At 37.8% G+C, this 13850-nt stretch overlaps 2 protein-coding genes across 2 annotated transcripts in view; one reads left to right on the top strand and one right to left on the bottom strand.

The window, feature by feature from the left end:
• The window catches only part of LOC140243639 (sodium-coupled monocarboxylate transporter 1-like), a 28132-nt gene extending 27299 nt beyond the window's left edge, over positions 1–833 (top strand). Inside the window, exon 14 of the mRNA XM_072323304.1 lies at positions 618–833. Coding sequence (XP_072179405.1) covers positions 618–833 — 216 coding nt within the window. The remainder of the gene's footprint in view (positions 1–617) is intronic.
• An 8193-nt stretch (positions 834–9026) lies between these two features.
• LOC140243827 (choline dehydrogenase, mitochondrial-like) lies at positions 9027–12482 on the bottom strand. Its single transcript, XM_072323495.1, has 2 exons — positions 12446–12482; positions 9027–10804 (listed from the first exon to the last, which is right to left on the bottom strand). The coding sequence occupies exons 1-2, from the start codon at positions 12480–12482 to the stop codon at positions 9027–9029; spliced, it is 1815 nt and encodes a 604-aa protein (XP_072179596.1).
• Between the last annotated feature and the right edge of the window lie 1368 nt (positions 12483–13850).

Here is a 13850-nt window from a genome sequence, read left to right as displayed (position 1 = left end):
TCAATGACAACTTATACTTTATATGATTGTTGTTGGATCTTCAAGTTATAAGTTATTTTATTACTTTCTGGAGATCCATCCATTTGCCATTCATATTGTCTCTATTTTTTTTTCAATTGTCTATGTAAATTGTACTTTTACTTGTGTGTTAATGATATGTATCATGTCTTTGTACTTGTTCATGTTGTTCATGTTGACATGGAAATGGAAAATAAATTCAATTCAATTCAATTCAATTCAATTCAGTTTGTGTAACGGTCTCCGTGTGTTACAACTACATGAAAACCAAGATTAAGGAAAATTATTTCCTCAATAAACACGTTAGCTTATTCACTGTAGAAACGGCATCGTAATCACTCAAAGTGGCTACTTGGCAACAAATTCTTAATGCTCGTAGCACCATATTACTGTTTGTAGAATGAAAGTACTTAATAAGCTTATTCAAGAGACTCGCCCTCATGTTTATAGCATGGATTTTAACCTCATAAAAAGCTGTGCAAATATGTGTACACACACACACACACACACACTATATTCATCCATTCATTTACCTAGTGCTCGCAGATAATACAATATACCGTGTATTACTTGATTATCAAAATGGTGTCTTTCTTCAGGGTGCAATCGTTGGATTACTGAGTGGCGTCCTCTTCGTTGGTTGGATTAAAGTCGGCTCGCTGATATACCCGTCTTCCTCAGGAGTTAACGTCCTATCTGTAGACGGCTGTACGATGTACAATGCAACGGAGATAATGGTGGTTTCGGAGATGATCTCGACTTACGATAGCTCGTCACCGCCAGTGACCTCGTCAGCCGTTGAGGAGGCTCGGTAAACTCTTCAAAATTGGTAGTTTCTTTTCATTTCTATGTCATGTGCTACGGCCAAAAAAAAAAAAAAAAATCCATTTTACCCGTCTGCGAATATTACTCTATAATCAGACTCTTTCCTTCTTGTTTGGCAGAGTTATAAAGCTCTTTTGGTTTTAGTCGATGTCATCTTGTGTCTGACATTTTTCGGATTCTCGGTCAGAAAACCCTCTCCCCTAACCCTTGCAGTATATATATATATATATGTATGTATATATTCATTATACATATTCTATGTATCCTAAGTGATCTTGGTTTCGTGTGTTTCTTTTCATTTCCAGACCAAGTGTAGGCGGTTTGTATGATTTATCCTTCTTGTACTACTCGCCTATTGGATGCTTCGTTTGTGTTGTCATGGGAACCGTCACTAGCTACATTACAGGCAAGTCGCGCAGTTAAAAAAAAAAGGAAATCGGTGAAAAAAATTTCCCTTTGAAGTAATAACTTTCAGGTTCGTTGTCAATGTGCTATATTTGGAATTTAGATGAAATGCAATTCATTGAGATTTGGAGTAATTAAACGGCACAGCATGTGGAATAATCAATCACTAATAATGCATGTCTAAGCAAGAACGAAATAGGCGAAGTCCTTGATATAGATAAATATGTGAGGATCATAGAGCATTACAACACCTTTATCCGATACGAAAGGACTCTCGCTGTTAAATCCATAGTATCATGATCATTATAGGACTGGCACAAACATACGGGATACTACTATCTTATCAGGCTTTGTTGTACCCTTGCTTCTTTGTAGGTCAGTGCTTACATCGATTATTATAAAGTTTATCTCTAAAATAATGCCTATGTTAATGTGTGTTGTAAACAAAGTAAACGTTTTACAAGAGTTTATTTTGATATAGGATCATATTTCGGGATCTGTATACTCTGTGAATGAGGAACTCTATCAATGATGAACCTGAACTTCTGTGATTTTTGTTTTTATTTTTTCCTGGGGGGAGGGGTGGGGGCATAGGGGGCCTGTTATGTGGATAACGCAATCGTATGTAGCATTATTATCAGGATCAAAAATCTGTTGGTGTCACGACACTTTCGTAACAACTCGTGTCACATCGCCATTTTCCTACCACCTAATGCGTCTTCCTGAAGTATTTTTTTTTTCATATTCTCATCACTAAAATAATGCACTAGGTCTTTGCAGTAATCCTCAGACTGTCTTTTTATAAAACTTGTTAACATTTTACTCTCTTTAGAAAGTGTTGACATCAGAGAAACTAATGAAGAATTGTGCCTTACTTCATGTACCGTATGTCCCCCTCCAAAAAAAAAAAAAAAAAAAATACCACGGGACCCTACGCAATGATATCTTTAAAAATAGGGAATCAATCTAAATACAATTTCAGGCACACATCTTTCAGGAAACCCCATTCGATTTGCTTCAGTGGTCAAAGAGAAATAAGGATTGCTTGTATTTTTTTTTTTTTTTTTGGGGGGGGGGACATACTGTACTGCCTTGAATGCTTGCTTATCCAATATGTTTTTGATATTCGTGTAATTGTTTCTGTTTCAATGAAATAATTTGGTGAATCAAAATTCACTTGTGCTTGTAACGCACATTGCAGGCTCTGTCAGTCAGTTATTGAAATATACAGCTTGCCACCTCCACTTCAGGTGTGTTTTGGGAGCTCTATTCTCTAAATGTATTCATATTTTCAGGTGTAAATTTCTTCAATTTGTCTCCCTCCTAGAGGGAGACACAAATTGAAGAAACTCACAACTGAACCTTCACAACTCTGAATATTGTCTTGCTTTTATTACACTTTGTTATGATTTCTCTATAGGTTCTAACAACGGCACGGCCATCGATCCGAGATTAACGTATAATCTGACGGACGCCCTCTGTTGTTGCCTTCCTGCATCAATGAAATTAAAAAGGCAACCAACAAACGGAAAAACATACATTGAAGTAAGACATAAGGTTGAAATTAGCGGTTCCTTTATTCAATTTGTGGTGTAATGTCGAGAATGCATACATTAGACACGATGTTATGTATGTATGGATATAATCATGCAATCTTATATGTATATCTATCTATATTGTATATTATTTGTATAATATTTATGTGCATGTGTCCACTGAAAAACAAAATTAGCACTTCTCATAAAAAAAAAAAAAATCTTGCCATAGCTGAACTTATTTTCCAAAGTTCCTTGATCTTTTACGAGAGACATGTTATCTGTAGGCACCCGAGATCCTTTTCAGGTAGGCCTACCTATTAAGAGAGTCATGAAAGTAATTGTGATCATTTAGAAATACAATCATGTGTATCGAATTTTATCCACATTCTGTTCTGATTTGGGGCGGAAATATGCTGGTATTCATTTCGTATCTATGAGTCGATAATTTTATGTCTGTATTTGAAGTTTCCAACAGGAGATCGTCTCGTTCATCAAGGTGTAAAAAAAAAAAAAAAAAATGTCCGTCTGACAATGTGGAAGTAATGATAATGACATTTAAAAAAAAGAAGAAAACTATGTCTACACACTAAAGTGTTTCCCGGGCAAATAAGAACTGAATAATACCACTATATTCACCTATAATTGTATTTTCAGGATGACGATAGCGTGGGCAACGACCACGACACGCCCGAAGATGAGAAGGTGATCGTTTCGCAATATGACAAGAAGACAACAGACCAGACGACGGCTCATGAAGACGAGCCTAAAGAATTCGATAAGATGCTTTGGAAGGATGATTCTCCTCAGGAGCGGATCACAGGAGTGTGAAATCGAATCTCAAAATGTGGACATTGGTGACAGACGGCCGTTTATTTGTTTGTTTTTTTCATGTAGAATAATAAAGTGAAGAAATCCATGCCTTATATAAACATTATCATTTCTACCATTAATTAGAGATGACGTATGAATGTCTATGTGCATATGCACACACACACACACACACACACACATATATATATGTATAAAATGTATATTATATATATATGTATATATATATATATATATATTACAATATTGAATAGAGAGAGACGTGTGTGTGTATATATATATATATATATAAAATGTATATTATATATATGTATATATATATATATATATATATATATATATATTACAATATTGAATAGAGAGAGACGTGTGTGTGTGTGTGTGTGTGTGTATGTGTATGTGTGAAGGTGTGTTTATGAAAGGATAAAACGATCTTTTTTGTATTTGTATTTTTTTATGCTATACCTTTTAGAATGGATTAATTCATGTATGATTTGAATGAAATTGATAGAGATCAAGGAGAAACAAATAATAAAAATGAAAACTAAACAATGCTATAGTAATAGTATTCATGAGTTAAGATTTTAATTTCTCTCAAGTATTCCGCCTTTCATACTTTTGCGTTCACACGTTTGCGTTAGACTTTAACCTATTAATGTCATCAGGCTTTCATAATAGCCCTACTTGTCTTTATTGAAGAGTCATTAAAATCTACCTATTATATTGAAAGCATTTCAAACTATGCTTGTAAGCTTTTCAATATTTTGTCTTTCATAAAAAAGGGGAAATGTATTACAAATCTTTAATATAAGTAGATCCATGTACAGAAAAGACCAGTTGTACTATATAAATAGATGAACCTTTGCTACATATATAGAGTATAAGTGATCAGTCAAAGTTGAGTATGTTTGCCTTGCCTAGATTGGAATTTTGAGGCTTAAATTACTTCTAGATAGCTCGTTAGGATAGAACAACAAAAGAAATGAATGCAGTGTAGTACAGTAAGTTTAAATATTTGTACATCGCACCCAAAATTATATACTTACATATTTATGGTAAAATATATCTGTTAACCCTATAAAGCCCAAGGGGGGGGGGCACATTGTGCCCCCACCATATTTTTTTTTTTGCCACTCCTACATCCTTTACTCGATTTCAACCAAATTTGGTGAATTTTCCTAAAATCTTATTGCAAACATTTTGATATATAATTTAGCTATGTCCGATATTGCTGGTTGCCATGGCAACCGTAAACTGACAACCATGTTCGTCAGATTTTGAATGATTTTCTGTTCCAATTTCATTTAACAATATAATAATGGATGAAATGGGGGTTTTCTTGGCTGTAATTTGCTGAAGGACCAAAATGTGAAGTAATTATGGTTGTGAATTACAGTACCCTGAAATGGTCTTCTTATTATTTACTTTATCTTTATATGACATAGGCATCAAACAAGAGATATAATAGAAATACTTTCGAAAATACAGCATTTTCCAAAGACTACCCTTTTATTTTGTGTTATCTTCACACACGCTTTGCCTGTAATATCAGTTTTTAATCATATTATCAATCTGCAAACTCAAAATTTCAATATTTTGGAAATATGGCATGTGATACCAATATGGTACCCATTCCAAGCAATACATCATAGGTTTCATATATTTCTTTATATTGTAATGAGTAGCGCCCCCACGTGTTGACCTTGAGAAATTTCAACCATAACAAATAGTGAAGGTTGACTTGCTTTTTCCTTTTTGGTAAATATGAAAATGATTGATATGAAATAAAAAAATATATACTGGGAATAAAAAATAAAAAGAAAAAACATGATTTTAGCATATTTCCTATGTATTTCTGTATATTTTGGTAAATAGCGACCTCAGTGGACGACCTTGAGAAATTTCAAATTTTGGGTCATGTACAGAATGAGTTGCTCTACCCATGTGCCAAATATGACGGTCATACATCATATAATAAAGAAGTTATATAGGGGGGCACAATGTGCCCCCCCCCCCCCCCTTGGGCCTGGAAGGGGTCAAAATAGCTTGGGCTTAATAGGGTTAAGGACAGCTCAATGAAAATAGGAAATGTCGTTATAAACAGTCAATTGTTGTAGGCACGTTCGATTGCTGTAGCGATTGTGGCAGATATTTCAGTGTCCCATAAGATTACATACATGTAATACACCACGATACGATAACATTAATTCGTGCTCTGCACTAATCCACTTCTGTGAGCTTCGATACGATCAATGTATTGATTCTGACGACAGCAACTGAGAACAACGCAGTTTAAGTTGTGAACATTTTCTCAAACGTCTTTTCTCATGCAGGCACAGACATTTCTAATGTCTAAGTGTGCTATGAATCATAAAAGGTTAGGAGAAACTTTTTACTTCTTAGCCACTTTCATTGACATATCTCATTCATGCAGTGAGACATGCATTGTTCCTTCACAATAACACACAAACTTGGAAAAAGTGTAATTTGTCATTCTTGTCTTTAAAGTTGATGTGCTCAGTCATGCATGACATTTGTCAACACAATTAGGTTCCAATGGAAAGAAGAATATTTCGTCTTTCCTAATAAGTAACATTGTGCTCTCCCTAGCTGACAATTGTCAAATAGTAGCCCTCAAAAGTTGGATTACATTTTTTTTTTATTCGCACTGTACGGTACGAATATACTAAGAACAATCAATATTGCATCAATGTAACTATTCTTTGCTGTAATATTTGGGATCAGCCATAGAAAGACCAACGGTCTATGTTGATCCCCCACAAACTGAAATAACTGCTTTTATGTTGTGTTTGTCTGTAGTTGTGAAATTGTTGTAAGTTGGACATATTTTTTTCCTGTATTGTTCCAATGTTCTACTGTGTATTTATTGTTCCTGTACTTTTTGTAAATGCCTGTTATCAGGATGTGGAAAATAAATGAAGTTTTAATAAAATGTTTAAATGAAATGAAAACAATCAAAATTTATCCACGATTACTAATACACTTATGTGCAGGTTTTGCGTGTAAAGTGCATAGAGCCATATGATTCATCAAGTGTTAGATTAAAAGAGTTTAAGCAGAAATAGAAAGGAGACAGCCTATGAATAAAACCGCCACGTACCTCTTAATGGAGCTTGTTTACAGAAAGTGATGACTTAACATGTTTTCAACGCGGCCATAAGGCAGATATTTTTGACCCAACATTACCCATCCTGTCCCTATTCAACCACGGTGTTACATGAGTCCACATCTAGCAAATATCGGGTAACAGTTATACGGGAGGCATTCTCTAGAAGTGTCATGCAAGTAGGCCTACCGTAGAAAATGCCACGAGCGAACAAGGCAACATCACTATTACCAATAGTTCCATACTTCTTGTGCATAGTTTAAAGGGATGGTACAGTATTGGTGGAGATGAGAATTGGGCTTTTCACTTTTTGCTAGATACCAAGAAAACACATACACGATGTAGTGCAGAACAAACCATTTTAAGAGGAATTCAAAGTTTATTTGATGAAAATCGGGTTTGGAATGACTGAAACATCAAAAAACAAAGTAAAACAAAGCGATCGTAATAAAGTGTGGGTCCCACACTTCATTAGAATCGCTCTTTTTTGGATATCTCAGCCATTTCAAAACCAATTTACATCAAATAAATGTTGAATTCCTCATAGAATTACATGCTCTTTCATATTTCATAAGAGGTTTCTGATTATCTCACCAAAAAATGGTAGAAACCTGAAATTAGGTCTCAACCAAAACTATACGATCGGTCTGCTCTATTGTGATATTAAACAAGTGAGTAGACAACAGTGTTTACACAATGTCCTGTGGCCTGTCTTCCGCATAGATCATGCCCCTGCTCGTCATGGAACTCTTGGGGATTCGCCAGGGCTGCCCGGACTCTTTCTCTCCGCTGAGGTCAGCGCGTCCATTAGGTTAGCACATCTTTTTTCTTTTTTTCTGACTCCTGTCTGTCCGTCCGTCTGTCCGTCTGTCTGTCTTTCTCTATCTCTCCATCTGCTTTCCTCTTCTTCTTTCTCTCTCTTCTCTCTCTCTCGATCTGGTTGCAGTGTACGTGTTACTAAGTAATTTGTGCTGCTTGAAACAACATTGCGATAAAATATTCAGAGTAAGTGAACTTTTACAGCACGTTTGGGAGTTAACCCAAAACACACCCATATTCTAAAAATCTGGAGAGGTTTAATACAGCAAAATCACATAGTGTTGGGTGATGTGAAAAAGAAACTTTATTTGAAACCTCTTAATGAACTCTTTCACATCATCATTCGATTAATAGAATACAGACGATTAATTCTTAATACAATGTAATTTATGTTCACTTATTTAAAGCATTTTTTTCAAACAATGTAGACAATGATAGGCATGTTATACCACCACCGTTCGCTCTGCAGGATGGACTCCATGTGAACATAAAGTATAGCCTGCCCATTGACGCTCAGGCCGACGTGTTCTGCTTACATTTATCTTTGCAGAGTTAGACAAGAATTTATATTGATATGAACATGGGGTACATATTTCGTTGTCACTTGTGGTTATATATAGGCTAATAGAGGTAATGTTCGAGGCAGCTGTCAGTCTGTGCAAGTTTGTCTTTATACTTAGCGGTACTGTTCATCCCGGTAATATAAATGTCTGCGTCAGGGAATTTTCCCATTAAACCATAAGCTCTCCCTATAGATAGTCGTTCACTACATAAATCAGTATAATAAACCACGGAAATGAATCTTCTTAGTTAATGATTTCTCGTCCTATGACCAACTATTATACATCATCTAAGTCAGTTTACGGACACCAAGAATCTAACTCTACACACTGGATGACAATATGCTTGCGAGAAAAGTGAAAAATCAACACCCATTCTCTAAACTAATAGCATAAGGACGTTATGACTTTCTCGAGTCTTAATTACAAGAAAAATGTCTTCTAACCTAAAATTTTGTCACTGTTTTATCAACAAACATAGCAGCAATCAGTCCACAGACAACAATAATGTCCTACGCGTACAAAATACAACTACAAATGGAATGAAAGTTTTCTTACCTGCAGAAGACGAGGAGAGGCAGTACAGGTTAGTTGCCGAGGTGATGGTGGCAACGAGAAGAATGACGTCATAAGACCGTATGATTATACTGTTATTACCACTTCAGTGTGCCTACGAGCACACCACATCCTGCCATCTTCTCCTTTTTAACTTCGACAATGACCTTTGACATAACACTCAGTAATCAAACACTTAATTGCCATGATCTTCGTATTTTGTCATCTCTGTTACCCTATCTTGCTGTGCCCATTATAGACGTACCAATCCTACAGTATGACAGTAACAAATTCACCATCACCACGGTAATAAAAATAATATAAATTACTAAATAATCTGAGGTCTTTGATTCATGCGACTACAGCATACTTTTGTGGTTCATCTTGTCCCTTACACCGTTGGGTCTTCAAGGTGGAGGGTCTCCAAACTGGGACATCTGCCCTGGCTAGTGGCGCCTTTCCAAGAATGATGTCCGCTGCCTTTTCTGCGATCATAATGGTCGGGGCATTCAAGTTCCCACTAACAATGCTCGGCATTACAGAAGCGTCCACTACCCTGAGATTCTCAACACCGAAGACGCGGGTGCTACTGTCCACAACAGCCATTGGATCATCCTCTGATCCCATCTTGCAGGTGCATGATGGATGATAGGCACTGATGGCGTTTGCACGGATGAAGGCATCAATCTCAGCATCCGTCTGGACAGATGGTCCCGGCTGCAGCTCTTCGGCACGGAGGGGATCGAAGGCAGGTTGTGCAAGAATCTCACGAGTGAGCTTGATACACTCGCGCATTTCCCATCTGTCAATTTCTGTTGCAAGGTGGTTGGGATCCAAGATTGGATGATCCAATGGATCTTTAGATTTCAGTTTTATGCTCCCCCGGCTTGTGGCCCTCATGTTTCCTACCTGAACTTGGAAGGCATGGCAAGTTCCAGGCTCACGACCATGGTCATTTACGACTGAAGGCAAAAAGTGGAACTGGATGTCTGGGTGCTCGACGTTGGGGCGACTGCGGATGAAGCCCCCAACTTCGAGGTGCGAACTCGCACCGAGTCCATTCTGAAACAGGAACCACTGAACACCAATTCGAATCATGTTGTGGGGAAACTTCCATTGTGCAGTGTATAGGGTTATCGGTTGAGTGCATCGATGTTGTACGTGGACGTCCAGGTGTTCTTGAAGATTTTGCCCAACACCAGGAAGGTGGGCTACAACTGGAATACCCAGGCCTGTCAAGTCATCAGCATTTCCAACGCCAGAGAGCATCAGGAGCTGCGGAGAATTTATGGCTCCGCCACTCAATATCACATCTTCTGCAGCCCTGGCAACTCTCCTGACTTTGTTTTGCATGTATTCGACACCAACTGCCTTGTTTCCATCAAATATGATTCTATGGGCCAAAGATCGCGAGCTGATAGTGAGATTCTGCCGCTTCTGGACACCCCCCTTTCGAAGGTAGCCATTTGCAGTGTTCCATCTAACACCATTGTGGATGGTGAGGTCCATGTATCCAAACCCCTCTTGCTGGAAGCCATTCATATCGTCAGTGTATGGATACCCACTCTGTAATCCGGCTTCAATAAAAGCTTCAAAGAGAGGGTTGTTGGTCTTGCCCCTTGAAACATTGAGTGGGCCACTGCCTCCACGGTAGTCATTGCCCCCGAGTTCGTGGCACTGTGCACGTTTGAAGTACGGGAGGCAATCCGCATAGGACCAACCGTTTGCTCCCTCTGTCTCCCACCTGTCATAGTCATAGGGATGTCCTCTGACGTAACACATGGCATTGATGGAGGAAGATCCACCAAGCACTTTACCCCTGGGCCAGTACATCTTTCGGTTATCCAGGTGGGATTGAGGAACAGTATGGTAATACCAATTGTACCGCTTACTGCTCAGAGGATACTTTAGGGCAGCAGGCATGTGTATCTGCCAAGTGTGGTCCTTCAGCCCAGCTTCCAAGAGAAGAACCTTGTTGCTGGGATATGCTGAGAGACGGTTGGCAAGGACGCATCCAGCTGACCCTGCCCCCACGATGACATGGGTAAACTCATTGGAGACATCTTTCTTCTGCACACTGAACGGTCGACAATGCCGAATGCGATGTGACGTCCCAAGGTTCCTCAGACCTGGACATAGAATAAGATAAACGGATTTAACAATCCTTTCCCAGAGAATGTTGTGTGGGGTTATCGTTAGAGGGGCATCGTCGCATAGCATAAAACACTGAATTTACTAGATTCTAATTTGCTGTGTAGGGAAATATGACTATTGTATTCACCGCCTATATATACAAATTGCTGCTGACCTATAAACAAGCAACTGTCATTCGGGCACTCACTGACAATAAGAGTATGATAGATCACAAAACCCCCAGTTTCCGTTATCATTCTAATCGTTAACCCAGTGGCTACATTGTTTCGATCGATTTATGGTGTTGAACATATAAGTATGACATAGATAGGATCATGTCTGTCCAGTCCTGCCTACGGTCATCGTTATTCATGCTGCATGTGCACTTTATTACGTATTTCAGGTTTCTAGGTCTTGAAGAAATGAAAACAAATACGTGCCATTTATTCAAAATGTAGCTAAATTTATTATGAAGTTTAAACGATCAGGTGTCAGATGCCCGGCTCATCATGTTTTATGTAATTCCACGCTCTTCCAATGCTATCCGGCCCGTTATGTTCTTATCTGTGAGTCTTTTCATAGCTGGTTCTGCTTTGGTAGTTCACATTATTCAACACAAACTTGCTGAACACGTAGCACTGTACATTTGATTGTCAGTAGTATAGTCTTATCATGCCTATATATAGTATACATACATAATTTGACACAACTGATCAGCACAGTCACGATTGTTTTCAATTTATATATGATGTGCTCTCTTGATTTTCCTTTCTCGGCTTACATTTTTTTTTCTTCAAAATAGGACTCTCCTATCGAAATGTAATATCAAAGAATATATGTTATACTATATTTTAGCCATATGATTCCTCAAAGTGCGATGGAATAAACTACAAGATGAAGAGCCATGCTGTCATACCCACCTCTTCTTTAAACTGTTTACTTTATAACTATAGAGTAGTCACAGTTTGTGGAAATATGTTGGGCTATATAATAATTTATTCGTGGGTGATGCTGCAAGTTTGACCTATTGTATCTGTGGAAATATGTTGGACTATTATAATCATTTATGCGTGGGTGATGCTACAAGTTTGACCTATTATATCTCTGGAAATATGTTGGACTATCATTTATACGTGGGTGATGCTACAAGTTTGACCCATTGTATCTGCTGAAAATGTTTGACGAGTATGGTTTGCAGTTGGTTTTTATATCTATGAGTATTTTTGATATGATCTGAACCTACAAGATGCTACTTGTTGGAGTTATTTTCATTAACTTTACCTTTTTGTTGTATCTCTCATTCGCTCTCATTAGGATCTTAAATATTTGGCAGTGCCATTTGGATTGACTTTCTTTAAGCTCATAATGCAAACATTGGGTAAACCTTAGTCCAAATCCCCACACAAACACACGCATATACATGTGCCCCACACAAGGCGCCCAACCGCTGATTACATAGCGACACTCCACCAACGGGTACTCCCGAAATTTTGTGTAATTCAGACGCCATCAACGTCCGTGGTAGGCACACTGTATGCATGGATGCTGCGAATACAGTCTAGGAACTGGACTAGGGAAACCCATATGCCAGCTTTTATACCTTGGCTTCATTGAGAAACTGCTGCATCTGAACTCACCTTGCCTGGCTACTGCTGATGTTGTAGATAAATTCATGGTAAATGCCATATTGATCCTCCAGGTACAGACCTGGTTGCAAAGAGATTCAATGCGACCCAGTCGTTGTCTGTAAGATTGAAATGACAGCTTTTCTCAGATGTATTTGTAATTAGATGACTGATGTTCTGAAATGAAGAGACAAAGTAATTATCAAAACACTTTTACAACGATGTTGGGTTCTATTGCTCCTGGATACATTACATTCTGTTGTGTTTCTACATATTCACACATTATCATTCAAAACATTGACACAAGTTCAAAAACAATCATGAATAAAGTAGACTTTGCATGTACCTTCTTTATATCATATTATGGAGAGTTCCTTTCCGAAAAGTACTAAATCTGTTTCCTTTTTTATCAGTTAGACTAATTGGCGGAAATGCATTCAGTTCAGTAGTCCCATATTTTGAAAAATGTTTTTATATTATTGACATTCTTGCGAGAAAATGGAGAAAGTCAGGCCAATACAAATGAGTTTTGTTCCAAAATCTGTGTAATCCGTACGTATTTTGTTCCCAAAGGTGATATATCCAGCGGGTTCCGAGCAAAAACAAGTGTGCATGCATGACCGGACTTTGAGTTGAGTAACACCAGACTGGCGAGCTTCTCGGGCTAGCTTTCATATTTGTGCTAAAGTTTCCGTGATTACCCACATATTACGAGATTGTTAACTGAGGAATGTTTAATTACCATGCATAAAAATTCCTTTGAGAGACGAAGAAAACAGATGAGGATTGTATGGAGATAACTTCTCAAAAAAATACACAAAGTCGTAGAAACTAGTCTCTCAATTGTAGTTACATGTTGCACTTTTCCGTACTAGAAGTTTTGTTCCAAAAGTTGCTAAATCCACAATATCCACCCAAACATTACTTCTTTATGATTTAGTGTAGGCATTGCTTTTTCTGAGGCACATTTCCTTACCACATCATAAGGTACTCCCATTGGAAGTGAATTTATCACCTATTTCATCAGAGTGTCGTACAGTGACTTATGCCGTCTTTTTATACCGAGCAACCCTACTGGAAAGAACACAGTGTCCCATCGTCTGTCCACAGTGTGGTCACATACTCGACTATGCATGTGAAAACGTTCGAATTTAACAGTGTGAAGATGAATTGAAGATCTGAATATAAGAACGACCCAAGTCCATTTTATTTTTGGCCAAATTTAGTTTGACATGGGAAATTGTAGCTTATGCATGGACTCATCTTGTGTATAAATGATAAATCCTAATTACCCCCGGAAGTGCCTGAAATGAATGAGTGAAATCTTATATGAATGTAAGAATGAAGGACCTGGGTCATTCTTACATTCATATTATAACGCCCTCTCTCGTCCTTCTCTCATCTCTATAGCAGAATA

The sequence above is a fragment of the Diadema setosum genome, chromosome 20 (assembly GCF_964275005.1).
Source record: "Diadema setosum chromosome 20, eeDiaSeto1, whole genome shotgun sequence".
Classification (NCBI taxonomy): Eukaryota; Metazoa; Echinodermata; class Echinoidea; order Diadematoida; family Diadematidae; genus Diadema; species Diadema setosum.
This window is presented reverse-complemented; position numbering and strand designations above follow the sequence as displayed.

Excerpts from the sequence above, each read along its gene's own strand:
- LOC140243827 (XM_072323495.1), bottom strand. The coding sequence starts at position 12,482 with ATGAATTTATCTACAACATCAGCAGTAGCCAGGCAAG. Across the intron at positions 10,805-12,445 it reads ATCAGCAGTAGCCAGGCAAG|GTCTGAGGAACCTTGGGACG; the intron begins GTGAGTTCAGAT and ends TTCTATGTCCAG.